Raw genomic sequence first — 22,083 nt, 5'->3', positions numbered from 1 at the left:
AGGAATGATCAGACGTCACATTGAGTTAATAACCTGCAACCATCTGTTTTCTGCTGAGTCTCTAATGACTGCCGTGATCCACGTTAATCTCAAATCCTGAATCCTAATTGAAATTGAATGGTCTCACAAAGAGCTTTCAGCTTTGTGTTTTTCTCTGTTTTCACAAGTGGCACCAGGTTGTTTACTTGATACAGCAGGACAGAAAATCTTGTCAGCAGTCCTGGAAGGGAATTAGTAACCAGAAGTAGTCTTGTGATTACAGTTATTAGTCTTCTTTAGCATGTGTAGCAGGTTAAGGACAGCTGAAATAACCTGTTTTTGTTATTTTGTTTTACTCCAAAGCCTAAATTTATAATGACAGCCAGTACTTTCTTTGTGCATGTGTTATAAAGTTAAATAGCCAACTAGTAGTGTGTTGGTGGCTGCACCTTCAAAAGTCATGTCCTCCATTTGTCTGATCTACTTTGTTGATATTAAAACATTGGCATAAATGACAGGTCAGAGAAAATGTTCATAGCTAGAAAGTGAGGGTAACCTGTCAAAGAAAAAAAAAGTAAATATTTTTGTTAAAAAGCTTGGATTTAAACTCGTCAAATTCCATTAAAGTTTGTTCCTGTTAAACATTGACCCAGCTGTGCGGCCAGAGAATATTTTGCATGGTTTCTCATTAGATGCAACAGCTCAGGGTTTTATATGGCTGTTAAATTTCAGTAAAAATGTTTCAAATTCTTCTGGGAGCATACATTTAATCAGAATGTGACAGTGCTGCAATAAACCCTGCAGTTAGTTCTTCCACTACAAGATTTTAGCACATTATTGACTGCTTGTATCTAAATTGGCACAGCGTCACATTCTTTGGCTAAGATAACAAACCTGAACACTCAGTAGTGAAATAGAACAGACAGAATACCAAACCAACCTTTAGAAATTATTTTTTGAGTTGTTCAGATGACTAATATGTCAAATTACACTGGAAGCAGAGTAACAGTCATGCAATATTTCACAAGCAGTCATGGAGGATCTGATGAATAATACTTAAGAACTATGCTGACAGTTGCAGTTAACCACTGACTCACTGTCATCACCACAAACTGACAACAAACAGCACACACAGATGTTACACTATAAAAACCATAATGAAATATTTCAACATTTTAGGAAATTTGCAAGAATCTAAAGTATAAAAACAGCACGCTAGCTATTTCCCACTAATTCCAGTCTTTGTGCTAAGCTGAGCTAACCGGTTGTTGCTGGCTGTAGCTTCATATTTAACACACAGATATGAAAGGGGTATTGTGCTTTCTGCTCGTGCAACTTGCCACCCATAAAATATGTACACCAAGACTGTTCTTCCCCAAAAGACGGCCACGTGCAAACATCTTATAGAGTGCTGTAAAAATAAGTCCTAAAATCCAGGAATTAGTTAGTTAGCATTTTTGCATTTCCGGTTTCGTTGTGTTGAAGTCAATGGGTATAAAACACAATGTGAGACTGTCAGTGGCAAAAACTTTTATGGTGGCAAACTGCAGTGCTTCCTCTCAATACTGGACCACTTTCAAAAATTGTTATCCTAATTTTTTTCCTAAACCTAACCAAGTGGTTTTGGTGCTTAAGCATAACCAAACTGCATCCATTTCACAACACAATTAATTATCATAAATATCTTTACGTATGAAGTTGTGTTGATCTCCTGCCGTGGTGCCAGCGGTAGTGGCAGTATTTTTACCCTCCTGTTATGTTGCCTGCAAATTGACCCATTTCAAAGTTTAAAATTCTAAAAAAATATATATATAGTTTTTTTATAGTATTTTTTCATGAAAAGATAAATGTTTTAAATGTAACATTTTAAAAAATCAATGTCATGTACCACCATTATATTATACCTTTTTCCAATGTATATTTAAAAAAAGTTTTAACATGCATTTTTTTTTAAATTAAAAACGAGAATTATCCTCATTGAACCATGACCTGTTAGAGGTAAAGACACCATTGCACTAAATTTGGATTGTAATCGTTATTACGGAGTTATTAATGAAATATAAACCATGTTAATTTGGATTTTTTAGTTTCTGACACTTTTGGTTAATAAACATGCACCAGGTCAAATTGAACCATGAACATTATTGCTGTTCCTGAGAAACGAACATAACAGGAGGGTTAAGAAACACTCCTGCTGTGGGTCGTATAAGGCCGTAGGAACAAATAGCCATGTGGTTGTATGGGTTGGAGGACATGTTGCATATTTCCTAAAATGTCAAACAATTCCAAATTGACCATAGGTGACTCACTCAGTCAAAAGTAAACTGCAAGTAAGCCTCTCAGTGAAGTTGAAGCTGATCACAGGTCTGATGTATCATATTCATGAAACAAGCATGATCACATTATATGTGCCCTCAGTGACACAGAAGAACTTCAACCTCTGGAACAATACCTGAGTGTGTCACTGCAGCCAGAATTCATGTCAATATAGGTGACCAAGTCAACAAATCGCTGTTTTTACAGTGTTTACTTAAAGAAATGTGCTACAGGGCTTCAACCCTGCCTCCATGAAGCCATCCCTCTACAACAGGCATCTTTATTATCAAGCACATGACCCTGTCTTTCAGCCCAGCACTTTTTCTGCACCTGCTGTTTGTGCTGTGACATTGTTGTGCAGGGAATTGTGGGAAGATTTTTTTACAAATCACATGCATTGCAGGGGATGTAGCCCTTAGAATAATAAATGGATGGCTTGTTTTTCTGACCTTCACACAATGGAGTCTCCCCCTTTTGTGCTTTTTCTTACATAAAAAAGCCCAAGCTGTGTTTTTGTGTGTCATCCTTCAACTTGTCTCCTCTTCATTTTACACTGTTGTCTCGTATTTATTTTTCTGTTTCTGCAGTACATTGCTCTCGCTCAATGTAAGGGTTTCTTTTTATGCCAACATTCAAAGCTACTTGTTGTTGACAAAATGTACTGTACCTATTTCAAGGTCTTGTATGTTATTTGAGCATCCTGGATCTGATTTACTGTTATGTCTTGGACGGCAGTGAATTAAAGCACTGTGCTTTTGCAAACAGGTAAACATAATTAGCATGTTTCCAGTGAGAGATGTGCTTTGCATGCCAGGTTTTAAGTCTTTCATTTCAGCCCTTTTTTCTTTTCTAAAGCTCCCCTCATTGCAAGCTGTAAAAACTTGGCTTGCCTTCCTGGAGCCTAATTAGACCAGCCTCACCCTCTGCAATTAATGTCAGGAAATAAGGATAATCTGCACTGAGGCTGGGTGTACTAAAGTTCAGTGTTCGGAGGGGGACAGAGAGGGTACAGGCTTGTGAGAAAGAGGGAATGTCTTCTAGTTACCTCTGGGGTGATTATCTTCTTGGCATCCCCTCTGTGTCCTATGGGCCCCCTTCGAAAATTTGAGGGCCGTGACCCAGGTCATAGCCGGGTTCACAGTGTGTAAATCAGAGGCCTCTCTCTCCCCACTGGATGCTCCATGACCTCCCTGCTGCACATCCTGTTAACCAGCATGGGAGAAACAAAACCTGCAGCCTCCTGCCAAGTTCCCCCAATCCCAAAGAGCCCCGCTCACACCAACAAGACGAGATGATGTTCCCTCGTGTCACTGTGCATTACATTTGTGCATCATTTAAAAAATATTTGTCACCTTGACATTGTCTGTCATGTCGAGGTGTAAAGTCTCAAAGTACTTTACGTCGCTGTTTCTATTTCATGCTACTTTATACTTACTTCTAATATTGTTACACCGCTACATTTATTTGACAGCTACAGTTAATTTGCAGACAATAAAATGCCTTTCAAAAGATAATCAGTTTATAAGATGTAATCATTGTTACAGATTAAGGTATCAGATCTTATAGAACTAAAGTAGTTGAAAGTAGCCCCATCTTCACCAGCTATGCATTCGTATTAGTATTTCATATAGTATCATATTTCATATAGTATCTTTTAATATGATACTAAGAATATTACTTATGTTCTTTTACCTAACTTATAATTTTTCATTTGTTGTATTGTTACTTACACTTAAATCTGCAAATAATAATGACTGATATGCTTTAAATTGAGCAGTTACCAATTTACAGTGTTGTATTGAAACTATGTACACTTACTCAAGTACTGTACTAATGTACAATTTTGAGCTATGTGTATTTTCCTTGAGTATTTACATTTTATGTAACTTTATACTTCTACTCCACTACATTTTTAGACAAATATTGTAAGTTTTACCCCACTACATTAAGCTGAATGCATTCTGCAAAATGTGTACTTTTACTTTTGATACTTTAAGTACATTTTGATGCTGATACTTTTCCACTTTTACTTCAGTAAGTTTTGAATGCAGGACTTTTACTTGTAGTGTCACTTTCATTCTGCAGTGTGGTATTAGTACTTTTACTTAAGTAAGGAATCTGAATACTTTTTCCGGCACTGCCTATTTACCAAGCAGCAACCTCTGGGGCTGAAAAACAAAGCCAACGAAGAAGTGCCAAAAACTGCAGTTTCTGGAAGGGCCACTTTACAGAAGAGAAAAAATGTTTACAGCTTGGCACAGCAAATAATTATGGTTTCTTTAGCTAAATGTCCTGTTCTTGACAACTGTACGGAGTGTGAATTCTTAAACAAATCCATTTATATTATATAATAAAGTTATGCATATTTAAGGATGTTGCTGCTTTGATTGACAGATAGTTGCTGTAACATATATTGTGCTTTGGCAGCCAGGCTTCATTTGACCCACTTCAGCTCCACAGAGCCTATTTTTAGAAAAGGAATTTGTTAAGATGCTAAAAACCTAAATTAACTCTGGAGCTGCATGGTTGCATTATTTTCCAGTATTATTAGACTAAACAAAAATCAGGCTCCACTCTATTTTGATGCACTAATATCTAATTCTGGAAAGCAGTAAACACCTTGAGGCACCCTGTCCTTGTTCCTATTGATGTTTGTGTGTCTGGCATAATATTGTAGATCCCACATACTGCTTGCATACAGACACATGTGTTCACTGCTGGTGCAGAGCTAGACCTTGGTGGCATGCAGACAAACAGTCAGTGACCTTGGGATAGATGTGTTTCTATGTTTTTGCTTCCGAGAGAGAGAGAGAGAGAGAGGAGGCGAACTGGTAAACACATGCCACATGTAAGTCTATATGGGTGAGGCACAGAGATGGAGGAGTGTGGAATGGTGATGACAGGGGAAATAAGGTCACGCCAACTTGTTTTCAAACACAGAGTTGTTGACTATGAAGCCTGCTGAATAACCATATTTATCTGCCTCTCCTCTCATGCTACTTTTCTATTGTTTCCTTTTACTTTTAGATGAAGGGAGTCGGAGATTGAAGCAGGTGAGGGTTTGGGGAAAACATTGTGGCTTTGTGAATAATAGTCTGTTAATCTGTTTTGCCTCAGGGTGCAACATGTCAACTGTTGGGCAACTTGTTTATGCTCATGTAGAAGCAGTGGAGGTGCACTCTGCTGTAGGTGGATGTTAACGTGGAAGCTGTTTCCTGTAAGATAAATGCTGTTTATCCAGATTTGAAGCCTATATTCAGGCTAGATTTGTATAATGATGTCAGAAAAGTTGTTTTTCTGCCTCACTCTTTACTCCATCACTGTCTATTTTCAAGTGTCAGCACGCTCTGATTGTTCTACTTTAGTTAATGAGCAGCTGCCAAGAATTAATTTGTGGGTTGGCGTCAAGATCACGCTTCAGTCTTATTGAACTTGATGATGCTTTGTTGGCAAAAGCCCCATTATGGTTGATATTCTGAAGTTTGACAATAAAATGAGTGCATTGCATTGGGCACTGATACAGTGATGTACATATTAGAGGTGTGAATCACCGGAGGCCCCACGATATGATTTTATCCAGATACTTGAGTCACTATATGATATTATTGCGGTTTTAAGTATTTTGTGATATGGTGAGTATTGAGATACAACATATTGCGATTTAACTGTTTATCTGCATTTTGTGTCCACAGAATTAAATTCAAACAAGAATTGTTTTGTCAAATAAAAGAGAATTCTCAGTCAATTCATCTCACTTCTGTCTTTTTATTTCTCCACAATGAGAGTCAAACCCACAGACTGACCAACAAAGTATTCAGTCAAATTGAACTGAACTAATCAAACATGTATGGACGTCAACAACTGCAGCCTTTTCTCAAACTTTCCTCAACTTTAAGCTTCACAGCTTTGAATTTCTCTAAATGAAACATAAAAAAGCCTTTGCAGCATTATTTTGAAAACTTCCCAACACCATATCCTGACGCACATCATGCCTATAGATTCCTTAGATCTTCTAGTTTCATATGATACCAGGATATCCCTAAAAGTGACCTCTGAAAAAAAAAAGACAGCGAAAAATACTGACGGCCCGTAGGCACGCTACATATCGAGACACATGATGCCACGCAAAATATCGGAATACTATTCTGTATCGTTTTTTTCCCCCACCTCTAGTACGTATTAACTAGGACAACTAAAATTAGAATCTTTTAATGTTTTTGCAAAGCTTAACTAACAATCCATTAGCACCTCTGTTTTCCAATACGAACAATATAGGCACAGACATGCAAAAGGCCCCACCAAGTCTTCTACATTGGAGCAAGACACTGACTCTACAGTTGTTTAGTGATTTTGTTGTTGTCGTTTTATGGTTCTTTGCGGTCATTTTGAGTGTCCTCAAATGTCCTGGTTTGTTTGTGTCTCTTTGAGTGAGCCAGGGGGCCTCTTGACTCCTGACATTTGGACCTCTGGGTCTGTGCCTTGTTGGCCTGCTCAGTAATCAATCTATGTGTACTTGTACATACCACTGAGGAGACAGACACAGTTGTACGTGCCTCTTGATTGTGATTTACTGTGTTTTTGAACCTGCAAAAGGTGACACCGCCTGCAAACCAAAGCAAGCATGTGTATATATTTTTGAAATGTGGGTTTTTAATTTGGTAAACATAATACTTATTGGCTGCAAAATTTTGTTAAACAAATATATGAACCGCCCAATCCAAGCAGTGTTTATACACATATCAAAGAAGTACAGTATAGTACAGTACAGCTCTGCCTGATTATACAAGAAAAATAAATTCACCTTTCTCCACCAGCCGGTCGAGTTAAAGCTCTGTGCAAAGTAGGTCAAAGTAAGATGGAAAATTAGGTCATTAAACCTACAGAATACATACAGCAGCCAAAGAGCCTCATCACAACACATAACTCAAACAGTCCTGCCTTCCTGTTCAAACACTGGACTCCTTCATCAACCTCAAACTGGAGCTCACCCAAATACCTTCTTTTTGAAAAAACAACACAGTCACGTGAAAAAATACAGTAGATACAGTGAATGTGAAGCTAAATATCCAGAGTCTTGCAGTGTGCCAGTAGAATGGGCTTTAAGTTCCTTGATTTAAACAAAGCAATACTAGGTTTGGCCTCATATATTGTATATTGTAGTGTATACCGTTATGATTGTGTTTCTTTCGATTTTTAAGAACTAGAGGTATGAAAACAAGTTGAAGTTAGAGAAAATTGTCTAAGGTTATTCAGAAAAACAGACAGCACCAGACTGGGTGAAGTGAGCCTGTAACTGTTGGAGCATTTACTCTAAAATCAAGAGTGATGCTGCCCTCTGTTGGACAGAATGTAAACTGCACAACCTGAACCTGTTAATTTAACAAGAAGTATTTTTTCTTGATGGGGATATGCAATATTAACCCGTGTTAAGATTATCCTCATTTGCAGAAATAAGACTGCAAGAATATTAAAAACTTTACAGCACTGCAGCAGAAGTTCTTCATCACGGGCTACTTTTAACCAGACCTGTTGACATATGCTCATTTAAAAATAAAGCTTCTCGTGTCACTGGGCAAAGATGTTAATGTTGTTTATACTGATGCTTGTGAGAAAACCATCAACAGTGGGGGAGTATTCAGATATGTTAAGTATCAGTAACAGTGTATACTATCTGCATTCAAAATCAGAGTTCAGAGGTATTAGCCTTCATTATGCAGAATGGTCTGCTGTTGGATTTCAACTTGGTGTGTTAATGTGCATGCACCAATGTTAACATTGCAGCTGGACAAGATAGGTCTAATATCAATTTATACAGCTGGGAAGTTTAATCCATTATAATACATCATAATTTAGAGATTAATATGCAAAGTAACTAATGCTCTAAAATTAAGTGAAATGTTTTATGCTTTAAACAGAATTGTTAGTATAAAGAAGCATGAAATTGAAATACTCATGTACCTCAAAAAGGATGCAATTTGAGTAAATACTTTCCACCACTGACTAAACTAGTTAATGATCAAGTTAACTTAATTTCAAGGGATCATTTACCTATATTACTGAAATTTACAGGCATTTTAAATGTTTCTCTTACTGCAACACCCTCTGGATTAATCATAACATGGATTTAATCATTGAAATGAAAAAGTTGATGTGACTTATGTGGCATTTTGTCAAAACCAGTAACTAAAGAATACTCAGTATTGTAAATGAACAAATACACAGTGCATTTACACACATTTATACATCTGTGTGCAACCAATTGCCTCTATACTTTGATCATAACTGACCAATTATGAGAAAAACCAGCTACTTGTGTCAGACAGTTTGTTTACATGTACTGTAGACAAATAGGAAACACAGGACATCTCTCATCTTAATAACCAAATTTATTTCAAAGCATCTGAACAAGTGAGATCGTAGCCCATTTCAAGTGAAACTGACGAGGACTTCTGCTTCACAGCGCTGGACTCGCATCTCACAGCTTCAGCGGGCACTGTGAAGAGAAGAAATCAGTCACACACCATCCCAAAAACATCAGGATAAAACTTAACCAGCAAAAAAAAAAAAAAAAGGTATAAAAACAGGGTACTAGCGTGGTTCTTTCTCCAGGTTACAGATTGCTAAATCTCATTTGCAATTTTATGAACCAACAACAGATTTCCTGTCGACTATTTTGTTTTTAATATTCGGCCACCTGTCTGTTTTCGTCTGCTGTCCCGGGAGGAAATTGAGAGAATTGAGTGCAGCCCTGATGAGCTCAGAGAACCGCAGAATTAAACCTGTGTGTGGACACAGCTGAAATGCACCGTCAACAGCAAGTCACGAGAGTTCACCTCAGTGCAATGACTTACAGTTGGATTTTAAAAAGCGGCATACAACAACAACAAGCACAAACAAGTTTTTTTTCTCCCAAATGAGTGCTCGACAGTTCTTGCTCCAACATGTGGTCAGCGATGCATTACAGCTGCGTATGTCTGTTGCTTTAAAACCCATTTCTCAATGGTGGGCAACCCCACGCTGTCAGGACTGAGTTCATGAGTGGGTCACTTACTCAGAAATATGAGCCCTGTTACATAACACGATACAGTTAAAAATGCTCTGCAATAATCCCCCATTTGAGAAGATTAGCGTTCAGCTTTGTTAGACACTGTCAAAGAGCCCTAGATTAAATTCTATGGTAATTTGAGGCCACAGTCTGTAGTGTTTTTATATTTTAAGTTTTATATTCAGGAAATCATTTCATTCTACATTTGTATGCAAACATTTCGATGCATGTTTCAAACAGAGGACAGGACAGTCGAAATACCATTTCATAACAGCAGATTTTGGCCACAAGTTAAGACTCCATGGAAATGATGCAGGGATGCAATATTAACCCTCTGAACACTTAGCAGTTTAAGGGTGATCTTTATTTTCTCCTGCCACATTTTATTCACTGTGGTTTTTCAAAGTGTATGATTTATTTAATGACTTGAAGCAGGGAGAAATTTTATTTTTTAGTTATTTTTTAAACCTGGAATCTACATCACATTTTCCACCCAAAGTGAACAAACGTGGAATGAAAAATGAAAAAAGGGACTGAAATGCTATAAATACTGTACAATTTGCAGTTTTACAACACCCTGTTGTCTGATCTGCTCTGTTAACGGCCTGCGGTCCAGTCCAACTATGTTTGTGAACTGTGAAAACGGTTTGCTTTTGGCAATTAAAAAAAAAAAAAAAGATAAAAAAAAGGATATAATTGAAATTACATTCTAACCAATTTATTATAAGCTTAGATATAAGATGACAGAAGCATACATGAAACATGATTTATTCAAAGAGTGTTGGAGATTTACAAATCCAATATCAATTTCTATCATAAAGGGTGTCATTTTGGCGTTTTCTAACACCTATCAGTTTAGTCTAACAGAAGTGACTGGGTTTATTCCTCCTCACCTATCGCAGCCTCCTGGCTTCTCTTTCAGACTCCAGAAGTGTCAGCACATCTCCTTCTCTGACTGGCCCCTTCACGTTCCTGATGATGGAGCGGTTGCTGTCGTCCATGAACTCAACACGGACCTGCAAGAAGATATAAAAAAGACATTACAATAACAAACAAGTAAAGCCTTAAATATTTTATCAGGTAAACTGTTAAGTTAGTGGTCCATTGGAAAGTTATCACTTGTATCAAACACTCAGTATGTAATTTCTGACGCTAGTGGTCCCTAGATCATATTTTCAAAAGATACTTTGAATCTTGGGATTAAACATAAAAGGCGTTAACTTTATCTGGTCTGCACTTGCTGAAAGGCATGGAGATGACTGACTAGTTTCACTGAGGCGTCCACACCTGGCCTTCGGTCTGAACACAGAACATTTCCCAAAACTTTTGACAGGCAGAGCGCACCCAAAAAGGACCTGAGCAGACATCATCCCTTTGTTTCTGGCATAGTCTACTGTAACCCCCCAACATCACAGCTCATAGGAAATACAGGTGCATCTCAATACATTAGGATATGATAGAAAAGTCCCATTTCCAGTCTTTCAAGTCAAATAGCCCCAACCAAGTATTGAGTGCGTATAGATGGAAGTTTTCAGAGGCCAACATGTCCATAATAAACATACTTTTTACATTGGTCTTTTGTTATATTCACATTTGAGACACTGAATTTTAGGTCTTCATTAAATGTAAGCCATAATCATAATTAGAAGAAATGAAATGTTTCATTCAGTGTGTAATGGATCTATATAATGCGTTATTTCCACTTTTTGAATTGAATTACTGACAAATACTTTTCTATGATATTGTAATTTATTGAGATGTACCTGTATTTAACTCTATCATGGTATTAAAGTCAACAAATAAGCAGCCTGTGGGATGTTAAAATAATCAAAGTTAATAGAGTCACCTGAGTGAATACAATTTAAAGCCTTTAGTGGAATTCAACTACCAACTTCAAACATCGCTCCAAAGGAGCGTTGGCTTGCACCCAGATAAGACGGAGTATTTGCTTTGTGTGACTCTTTTGTAGACACCTTCAAAATAAAGTGTTACCATATCTTGCTTAAGTCACAAAGGCATGTTCAAAAAATTGCCTAAGTCATTTATTTCTCTTAAATTACACAACTTACACGGTGTTATTACTATGCCAATAGCCATCCTTTGTTGCATCCTTTTTGAGTGAAATGATCAATAAATGTCATATGTTACACTTTTGGTGAAGTTTTTTGTGTTTCCTTCAAAAATTAGTTAGGCGATTATTTTAACAGGGTGACGACATGTAAAACCTACTGCACCCATCCGCAGAAAGAAAGATATTTCTTTATCTACTGACTTATTTTAATTTCGGATGCATTGGGTAAACTAAACAGTTTGTATCAAAGGCAATCCCCCTAACGTGAGTGAACAGTGTAAAATGCTAACGCTGAGACATTACCTGTGTACATTGTCCCTGGGAACCAGTTCTTCCGAGCACCTTGGTGACCTGAAAAAATACACATAAGTTAGACTGACACTAGAAGCCTTTACAGTATACAACATGTTAACTGATGTTAACTAAAAAGCCAGAAGGAGCTACAACAGGCTAACAGTGAACCGGCTAGCAGACTGTAGCATGGACAGGCCTCCATGATGGAAACATGAGAGCCGCCGTGCCGATCGTTAAACAATGTCTAAAAGTCAAAATAGCTTCAATGTTTCGGGACCGTATGGGTCATTAGTAGTTACGACAGCAGTCTATCCGCTCGGATTTGATTATTTTCACCATATAAGCTATTTTCTTACTCTTGCGAGCTTGATCGGCTGCACGCGGCTGGCGTCCATGTTGTCAGGTTAGACCGGAAAGGAAGTCACGTGGTGCACGGCGGCGCTATATGGAAACTGTAACCCTTGATTTATTAAAAAAATATAATTTTATATTTACTCCTGCTGACAAAGGAAGTCAAATTTATCAATTTAAATTAAAAAACAACCTCAAATACATCATTACAATTAAATTTTATTTTAAGATTTTCACTTCCGTTTCCGGCGAATGGGTAATACCATTCTCGGAAACTTTTGGGGTTGGAAATCAGGGCCGTACCATTAACCAATATTATTTAATAATGTATTATTTATACAGTATATGGTTGTAACCCCTTTCCCCCCCACATATCACTAGTTTTAATTTTACAATGTGAAATGATAGATTAGTTGTCTCTGCTTGTACACAATGCATGATATTGTTAGTTACATCCTGTTTGTTAAATTCTTTTATTTATTTATTTATTTTTAATTTTGTTGTTCTGTAAAAAAATGTAGAATATATATTGTATATTTTTTTAGCTTTTACATTGGTTGGTATTCTGTGGACAGCAAAGTAAGAATTTCATTGTACAGGGAAACATGTTTTCTACTCTGCATATGATAATAAACACTTGAATCTTGAATCTGTAGAGACAACACAAATTTTACTACTGTACTACTATAAACATAGTATAGTGTGTGTCTACCTCCAGGACACATAAATTCAAAAGAAAATCCAATAGTCTACATGCACACCAGACTAATCTGACCTGTCAAACCTGTGAATGACAGTGACTGATGCAATGAGAGGTGGAATAAATACAAAAGTATTTTTGTGGCATGTTCTCTTTATTACAGTGCATGTTTTACTCTTATTTTAAATATTTATTTAGTAAACTGAATCATAGTCTGGTCTAGAGGCTCAGTATTATCTTTTTAGTGTCATGTAATCAAAATTTGACAAATGATGCTATTGGTTATAAAGGCATTAATGCCAAACAGGGATTTTATTACTTTATTACTACTTTTTAACTTCTATTCTATTCTATTTTATTGTATTGGTGTTGTGCTGCTGGAAGCGCAATTTCCTGAGGGAACCTTCAATCAAGGATCAATAAAGTTCCTATTTATCTATTTATTTTTACTGTTAAGACCAAATTCCAAAGGACTATAGCTGGAGCTTGCATGTGTAATCTACCTGCAGAATTAATATGAACTCCCTGTGCTGAAACTCTTTGCAGCCTTGTTAGCGATGCAGCTCTGTCATCACACCACTCTCTCCGCCTTTCTCCCTCTCTCAGAACTCAAAGCCTTAAATCACAACACTAATCCTCGTGAACAGTATTTTTAACTTGCGTTTGGACAGAAAGAACAGCAATAGGATTAGAGAATCAGTAAAGAGGCTGAATCCCTAACTCATGCAGTTGATCTTCTTGCACGCTGAGAGACAAGCACGGTAGCTCTTTCTTTATCTTTATTTCAACCTGAAAGAATCTTTTTCAGAGGATAATATTCAGCCTCAATGTAGATCTCGGGGAATACTGTTGTCATTGTTTTCACGGAGTTGATCGGCACAAGACTTTTTGATTTTGTTGGTCTGTCTTTTGTGGAGCCGTCACAATGGAGAATATAAAGCCCAGGTTGAAAGTGCTGAAAAAGCGTCGCTCCAGTCTTTTTGCGACCATAAAACGGGAGATGAGTTTTTCACAAAGCATTGAAGAACAGGAGGGAGAATTCCCCTTTTCCCAGGACTGCTCTGTGAAAGCATGGACATCCATGGACAACCTGGACGCAACTGATGGCAAAAAAGGTGTGAAAAAAGACCAGAAAAAAGCCACAGCAAACCCCAGGCAATCGAACATTGTCAACCTCAACATAGGCGGAAAGGTGTTTCACATCCCGAAGCATTTGGTCCTTAAACACCCAAAAACCAGGATCGGAATCCTTGCTCTGTGTAACGATCCGGTCAAGCGTCTGAGCCTCTGTGACGATTACAACGTTCAGAACAACGAGTTCTTCTTTGACCGGGATCCCATGTTTTTCCACTACATCTTCCACTTTTATTGCAGTAATGTCCTGTGGGTGATGGACAGTCTCTGCCCTGTCAACTTTGAAGAAGAGATGTCGTTCTGGGGGCTGAAACTGAAGGACACTCCAAGGTGTGCTGTAGATTCTTAATACTCTATGTGTACTTTATAGCTTGACCTGTTGCTGTTTGTGTATTTATTATCTGCTTATGTGAAAATAAATGATCTTCTCCTCCTCAGGTGCTGCCGCATTCTGTTTGAGGAGAAAGTGGACGACATCAGAGACCAACTGAAGGTGAACCAGGAGTTAATTGATGAAATTAAGCCTCATCAGGATGACGCGGGATACAAGGCCATGTTTCTTGGAGGCTTTCGAAAGATCCTCTGGGACTTGATGGAGAATCCTTACTCTTCGCTGTCAGCCAAAGGCTTTGCTGTGTTTTCCAGTCTCTTTGTGCTTATCTCTATTGTTGCCATGACACTGAATACAGTAAATGAACTTAGGCAGTACAAATTAGCTGGGAAAACATACATGGAGTGGGTAGAGGTTGCGTCTATCCTTTTCTTCACCTTGGAGTACTTTTTGCGGTTACTCACCACCTCCAACATCAAACATTTTGTGAAAAGTGCCCTCAACTTTGTCGACGTGGTAGCTGTCATGCCCTACTTCCTCCAGATCATTTTTGAGACATTTGTCATGGATTCAGAGGATGTCGGTGCAAAGGAGGACTTGAAGGCCATGGCGAGGGTCAGTAAAGTCAGCAAGGTGCTCAAGGTCGTCAAGCTGATGCGCATCTTCCGTATCCTGAAGCTCGCCCGTCACTCCACAGGCATGAGGGCGTTTGGCTTTACTATCCGACAGTGCTCTGAACAGGTATGTAGGATTATCCACCAAGACTAATGTACATATGCTTAACCCTTTATAGGGCACTCATTGAAATACTTGCAAATTCCAAATTTCAACCCTAGAGAATATTGGAGGATATTACATACTGCCAGAATGTGTAAAAAAAAATACGGAATTTAATATTTTGAGAAAAAAATTTATGAGATTTAAGTGGCAAATCTACGAGAAAAAAATGTGCAGATTTATGAGATTTAAAGTGGTGAATCTGGGAGAAAAAAGTTGCTTTTTTTCCCACTTTTTTCTCATAAATCTATGACTTTTTTCGCGCGGATTTGCCACTTTAAATCTCTTAAATTGCAACTTTTTTCTCGGAATATTACCTGAAGTTACCAAATATAGTTCTTTGTCCGATAAAGGGTTAAAGGTATAATCAGTGTATTAAAAGTGGATCACACGTCTGATGCTGCCTTCAAAGTTTTGTTTACCTTGTTCATGACAAGAGCCAAACACCCACTCTTGTGCTATTCAAGATATTGTAAGTGGGAATCCTTCTAAGATAACATAAGATATGACTTTATTTATCCCGCAGTGGGGAAATTTAGTTGTCACACCAACTCAAGATACAGACACATAGATATAGAAGACAGAATAAGAATATAAAAAATAAGACATATACATACATTCTATATACATTTTGTACATACATTTATTTTAATTGGCATTTATTATCAAAATATATTTTGTGTTTGTTTGTTTTCCTGAGAGTACTTTGCATTTTACAGATAATGCACATTGGAGAAAATATATTTTAGCGTGTTAAATACATTTTTTTTTTTTAGCAAATGGCAAAATATTATATAGTTATTTAATTCATATAGAAAAATTCTTGAATTTATAGTGTGTCTAAGGAAAATGTTGATAATCCCAAAAGCCTCATCTTGCTGTTAATTTCCATGGCTTCCATATTGCCATTGGCTAGCAGCAGTGTTCTCAAGCCTTAACCTATTGAACAACAGGACTATCCATGCACTATGGAGTGAACACAGTGTGGCAGAAAAATAGATGCTAATCCAAGATTAGGCTTTTTGGAAGATCAACATTTTCCTCAGATGTGCAATAAAATTATGAAGAAAAACTCAATATGACTAAAATCACAACAACTTCCATGGCTTCCACCATTTCAGAAAATGTATGTGAACACATCAGTGTGAACACGGTAAACACATCCACAGTAAAGGAAACATAATAGTATGAATGCTGTTTCTGGCAGCGATGAATCCACAAAGAATTACCATCCATTTCAGCTTTACTGTTTTTAGTCTTAGCTTTACACTGCAAAAAAAGAAAAGTTGGGTGAACTCAAAATTTCAAGGCAACAAACTTCGATAAAATTTTAAGTTGGACAATTAAACTAAATATTTTAAGTTTTGTTTTTGAGTTTGCTCAACTCTGAATTTCTCTGGCACGATTGTAACGCCACTATGAAATGTCAGCTAATGTTGTGACCACAATTTTGAGTTAGCATTGATACGCTAATGGCTACTCTTGTAGCTGTAACAAGCAGCGCCGCTAGCATCAGTTAGCCGCTAGCTTTCGCTAATGACCGAATTTCACAACAAAGAAATAAGAGTTAGCAGAACTATTGTGCCTTGTTTTGAACCCCAACTTAAAGTTATAAGTAACAACAACTCACAAACTTGTTTTTGAGATGACAACTGGCTTCCTTTGTTGTGCTAACTTACACTATTGCCCTAAATGTAAGTAATTTATATTTCCAAGTTTTACCAAATTAAATCACTGTTTTAGGCCAAAAAATACAAGTTGGCTTTTTTGCAGTGTACCTGCCCAGCACCACACTGCATACATATAAAATAAGCTGCTAGCTGGCGAACAAAGTGAAGTGTTTAGCAGCTAAAGTTGGTAGAGCCCAAAACAGAGCAAAAAGCATAGTGAATTCTAAATCTAATTTTGGCAACATTTTGCTGTCAAACCACCGTAGCAACTTTATATGATGATAAAATGCCAATGTTGTAATTGATACAGATTTATTGTACTATACTGGCAAATTTGATAGCTCAGGACCAACAAAGATTCATGTAAACTTTCATGTAGCAACCAGGACGCCACAGTCTAGTCAGTGGTTAAGCTGAGGGGATAAACAGTCATTTAACAGCACAGTAGATCCATAATTTACATAGCATGCACAAGAATTCGTCAAACATACTATTGTTGGGTGTTCCCGGTGGCACACCTGGTAGATCGCATACCACAGAGGCCCAGTCCTCGTAAGCGGGCGGCCCGGGTTCAAATCCGGCTCGGAGCCCTTTCCCACATGTCTTCCCCTCTGTCTCCCCCTTTCACTCTCAATATCTCTCCTGTCAATAAAGCTACAAAATGGCCAAAAAATATCTTTAAAAAAAACCGAACATACTATTGTCCCCGCTCAGTGCTGCCACCTGTGGTGAGACAGATCAAACACACAAGATTCTTCCGTATAGGAAACGTATCCAAACACGCTTGCTCAAAATACCTTTTGTACATTTTGTGGAAATACATATAATAGTTATGTATATATGAGTCATAATGAAGCTTAAAATTGTCATGTCATGTCCCAGTTTCCAAATCTGAATGTGCACTGCTGTTGACGTTAACTCTTCTGTTCTTGTTTAGGTGTGCTGTCTGTTTCTGTTCATTGCCATGGGCATCTTCACCTTCTCTGCTCTGATGCACTCTGTGGAGGTGGATCAGCCTGGGACGCCGTTCAGCAGCATACCAGATGCCTGGTGGTGGGCTGCGGTGAGTAGGACAAACTTTGTCTTCATAATGTCCAATTCAGTTAAAGTTTTTAGTGCTGGATTCTTTTTTTTACCAGACTGCATCAGAATTCAGGATGTATTTTTTAAAACAACACATACATGCATACATACATTTTTTTGTTTGTTGCTTCGCCATATTCCTTGACGTTGGTGCGAAACGTTATGAATCAAGATACCCATATGATATCACATGATAGACCTAAATAATTATTATGAATAAAACAAAGGATGGTGCACATCATGTAGAGCAGTGATTCTCAACTGGTGGGCCGTGACCCAAAAATGGGTCACAGGGCCATTTTGTGTTGTGCATGTGTGCATTATAAAAAAAGTTGATCAGAACAAATAAACAATTCAAATAAAAAAAATAATTCTAAATCAAAATTACTTTCTTTATCCCTGAGGAGAAATTCAGTTAGTCTGTTCTTAAAGAATTAGACAGCCTAATGACATTTCTGATACTGCAGTTTTACTTTGAAGAAGCTGCATTTCTCCATTCCTTCATAATAAAATGCTGTTCAGTCAGCTATGTTTCCCCTGATGGAGTGATCTCTGCTGTAGTCGACGAGCATTACCACTCACATGAAGGTTGCCTTTTTAATAATCTAAAGAAAACGGAAGTCTGCATTTCAATTTCATTTTTCATACAGTTAAATGTATATTCTTGAAAATTGATCATCAACGTATTTAAAATGTAATTCAACATAATTCTGCCTTTTTATTTCATATTCCCTACACTTACATTTAGATTTTTGACACTTGAGCATGATCAGCTTGATTTGTTTATAAAGCAGATGTACTAAAGTACTGAAGATTGAAACCTTGCAATGGTGGTTGCCTCTAATAAACTCATTCTTAAGTTAAGTCTACTTTTAGCCCTGGTTGCAATTTCCTATTTTCAACTGTGCATAAAGGCATTGTGTATTGCTCCAGTTTTCTTGCAAAATGAATTGGAAATGTTTAACATTTTTTAGAAATGAAGGTCACAACTTCTAAGAAAAAGGTGGGTCCTGAGACCCAACCGGTTGAGAACCAATGATTTAGAGGATTTGACCAGCTCTTATGGCTGCTTCCCAAAGTCTTCCGGATCAATTAGCTTGGTTATGAACCTGGACTGTGCTGAAGAGATAGAGGAGGAGCTCAGCAGGAGTTGTGTCAGTATAATCCAGCAGTGTGCTCCATTTCACTCGTCAAGGATTAGGCGTACCACGATTTGTGCTTGCTGCCTCGTCAGACCAAGACAAAAGTGCACATTGCAAATCAGTCAGCATGTTCTATGCTGTGGCTCTACAACAAATTCACGGCAAGACTGCATTTAATTTGCTAGTGAGGGAGCAACAGTTCTCTTAAAGAAACATGGTAATCGAATGTGTTCTTTCTTTCCAAGTTTATTATTTCAGAGGTGCCACATTGTGTCTTCTCTCTTGGTAATTACAGTCATGGAAAAAAGTTTGAAGTTTCTTCAAGTTACTGATATCTAGCCATTTCCCATGGTTTTCTTGATAATGATTTTGGTTATAATGAAGGGAGCCATGGAAAATGACTATATATCAGCTCTTAAATTAAACTCTTTTGAGCTATTTCTGTTGTTATCATTGTATTTGTCTAAACAAATGTACCTTTAGTTGTACCAGGCATTAAAATGAACAAGACATTGAAGAAAACAAGGGTGGTCTAATATTTTTTTCCATGACTGTATACACATTCTGCTTAACATGAGTGTGCCCAACCTCTCCCTATCCCAAAGGGTCAAACTATTCCTTTAATTATTTGAAAAAGTGGTTATGGTGAGGACACAGAATAAGGACAAAATATTGTAGAAAACAAATTAATGTCGACCAAAACAATTATACAGTTATCTTGTTAGTACTAGTTGATGGAATTGTATCAAACACATTTGGTGATTGAACAATAGGCAGAAGTATATTTAGGTAATTAGCTATTTGATGTCGTAGGAATTGTGCAGGAATACATATTCCAAAACTCCATCACTATATTGTATTCTGCTTCTACCAATATATCAATCAATTTCATGGCACACTATGGTAAGAAATAAGTTTCACTTGTAGTAATATTCACTAACTCTAAAATGTCTGGTGTTGTTTAGAATAATAGTAACAACATCCTTTAAATGTGACTTTGTTTTAATTTACTCGTGTACTTGGACGTCATCAGCCTGCTTCTCTGTGTTTCATGCACTCTCATTTAGGGACATTTGGATTTTATTTATCTGGTGGCAGCTGTTAACTTATATGTGTCTAATCCCCTCTAATACGGTGTAATGCGTCTTGTTTGTGGCCAGACACAGAGATTGCATTCGAGAGATAGAAAGTGTTGCAGTGCATTCTTGGAGGTTTATTTCATCCTGTTCATTCTCAACTTTGCAACACGCCAACTGATCAGTATGCACCACATTATCATTATTGATCTCTACATGGCTGAGGTGTATTTTTTTGTGTTTCTATGCTTTTAATGTCTTCAAGATAAATGCAAAATAATTTTAACAACAACAACAGCACATGGGTATTGAGCATGGGTATGGAATACAATTTAAGTCAATATTACATATAGAAAAAATAAAATTAATTCATTAATCTCTCAAGTGTGCCTGTGAAATAAATAAGTATGGATATGAAATAAATCCTGAAATAAATAAAGGAGGCTAAAAATATGTAAAAATAAGCATTTTTATTTTGGCATCATGAAATAAAAGTCCCCTGTAATAAATATATATATGTGGAATATAACATAGAAATCCCCTGTAATAAATCAATCAATGTGGAATATAAAATTGTGATAAGATAACTAAATGTGGAATATTGAATAAAAGTCCCCTGAAATAATTAATGTAGAAGAATGAAATATAAGTCCCATTAAATAAATAAAAGAAGTCCCTTGAAATAATAGCATATATATATATATATATATATATATATATATATATATATATATATATATATATTTAAGGAGTTATTTATTTAATAGGCATATTAATTGTATATACACGGTAGCCCATAAAGTTGGAATAAAATATTTTTGACCTCTTTCCATGAAAGAGATGTGACATTGTGATTTCTTGTAAGTGTATATCTTCGTAAAAAGTTATCATTCTCTTCCAATCATAAAACAATTAAACCAAAATTAACAGAGGTTGATGATCTGAAAATAAAATTATCACAACTTTATTGCTGGCCGTGTATTTATTTATTTGTTTAATATTAACTTAAATGCAATTCCATAAAGACGTGTTCTTCTTTTTTGTTTAATAAAAAATCAAGTAGAGAAATGAAGATTTAACCCTCATATTGTGCTGGGAAGGAGCATATACCTTGTGTGTTTTCTGGGTCAAATTTGAAATTTCTTAAAAATGAATCATAAAATCATAAAAGCCCATAAAGTTGGAATAAAATATGTTTTACCTCTTTCCATGAAATGATTGTGACAATGTGATTTATTCATGACAGATAAAGTGATTATATTCTCAAAGCTTTATTAATCAATCTCTTACAAACATATCACAATGAAAATGAAACCACAATTAACAGAGGATTGTGTTTGAAAAAAAAAATTATTCCAACTTTATGGGCGGATGTATATGTTTCAATTTAGAGGACTTGTTCTCATTTTAAAAATATGAACAATTTTGATGAAATATTTTAATTTGAAATGGGTCAAATTTGATTCCAAACACTATAGGATGGTTAAGCTGACTCTCTCCTCTTCCTTCCTGCAGGTGAGCATCTCCACTGTGGGCTACGGAGACGTCGTCCCTATCTCCTATCTCGGCCGCTGCGTGGCGTTTGGCTGCATCTCTTTCGGCATCATCCTCAACGGCATGCCCATCTCCATTCTGTTCAACAAGTTTTCTGACTATTATGCCAAACTGAAGGAACAGGAATACACATTTTCAAACACGGAGCGCACCTTCCAGCTCAGGAAACGTCTGAGGCGGAAGTTTGACAACTGCTTCTCCCCGGAAACAGAAGGGTCTGACGACGACGATCACTATCGGCCCTGCGTGAGGCAAAGCATCCAGGAAAACGAGGAATTATCTCCTCAATAGATGCGCCCTGCTCACCCTAAATGGCCTTATCACCCCAGGGTCTATAAATCGTAAGACCCCATCTGCCTCCGACTCTGAGCCTGTGTGATTCCAGATAAACAATCAAGGGGAGGGGGGAATGGAGGCAGCTGAGAAGAGCTTTAAGCTTCAGCTTTACAGTAGGTGCTGTTCGCACGCTATGGGTGATGACTCCTCTGTCAAATGGACAAGATGCTCCCATTGGACAGCTTATTGTCTGTCCGAAAATAGCACACTCCGCCGCGACTAAT

The 22,083-nt window shown here is 37.1% G+C and overlaps 2 protein-coding genes across 2 annotated transcripts; one reads left to right on the top strand and one right to left on the bottom strand.

The window, feature by feature from the left end:
• Positions 1-8,663: 8,663 nt before the first annotated feature.
• Positions 8,664-12,158, bottom strand: rps28 (ribosomal protein S28). The gene is made up of 4 exons (XM_059345435.1): positions 12,062-12,158; positions 11,715-11,762; positions 10,234-10,356; positions 8,664-8,788 (listed from the first exon to the last, which is right to left on the bottom strand). Exons 1-3 carry the CDS (start codon positions 12,098-12,100, stop codon positions 10,234-10,236), a joined length of 210 nt encoding a protein of 69 aa, XP_059201418.1. The 5' UTR covers positions 12,101-12,158; the 3' UTR covers positions 8,664-8,788.
• A 1,523-nt stretch (positions 12,159-13,681) lies between these two features.
• On the top strand, positions 13,682-21,934 carry si:rp71-39b20.4 (potassium voltage-gated channel subfamily V member 2). Its single transcript, XM_059344449.1, has 4 exons — positions 13,682-14,220; positions 14,329-14,962; positions 17,606-17,731; positions 21,485-21,934. The coding sequence occupies exons 1-4, from the start codon at positions 13,682-13,684 to the stop codon at positions 21,812-21,814; spliced, it is 1,629 nt and encodes a 542-aa protein (XP_059200432.1). The 3' UTR covers positions 21,815-21,934.
• Positions 21,935-22,083: the final 149 nt, after the last annotated feature.

This window comes from Centropristis striata, chromosome 11 (genome assembly GCF_030273125.1).
Source record: "Centropristis striata isolate RG_2023a ecotype Rhode Island chromosome 11, C.striata_1.0, whole genome shotgun sequence".
Lineage (NCBI taxonomy): Eukaryota > Metazoa > Chordata > Actinopteri > Perciformes > Serranidae > Centropristis > Centropristis striata.
Note: the sequence above shows the minus strand (reverse complement) of the source record. Positions and strands in the feature narration are given on the sequence as shown.

Excerpts from the sequence above, each read along its gene's own strand:
- si:rp71-39b20.4 (XM_059344449.1), top strand. The coding sequence starts at position 13,682 with ATGGAGAATATAAAGCCCAGGTTGAAAGTGCTGAAAAAGCGTCGCTCC. Across the intron at positions 14,221-14,328 it reads AAACTGAAGGACACTCCAAG|GTGCTGCCGCATTCTGTTTG; the intron begins GTGTGCTGTAGA and ends TCTCCTCCTCAG. Across the intron at positions 14,963-17,605 it reads TCCGACAGTGCTCTGAACAG|GTGTGCTGTCTGTTTCTGTT; the intron begins GTATGTAGGATT and ends GTTCTTGTTTAG.
- rps28 (XM_059345435.1), bottom strand. The coding sequence starts at position 12,100 with ATGGACGCCAGCCGCGTGCAGCCGATCAAGCTCGCAAGA. Across the intron at positions 11,763-12,061 it reads AGCCGATCAAGCTCGCAAGA|GTCACCAAGGTGCTCGGAAG; the intron begins GTAAGAAAATAG and ends GTATTTTTTCAG. Across the intron at positions 10,357-11,714 it reads CCCAGGGACAATGTACACAG|GTCCGTGTTGAGTTCATGGA; the intron begins GTAATGTCTCAG and ends ATCTTCTTGCAG.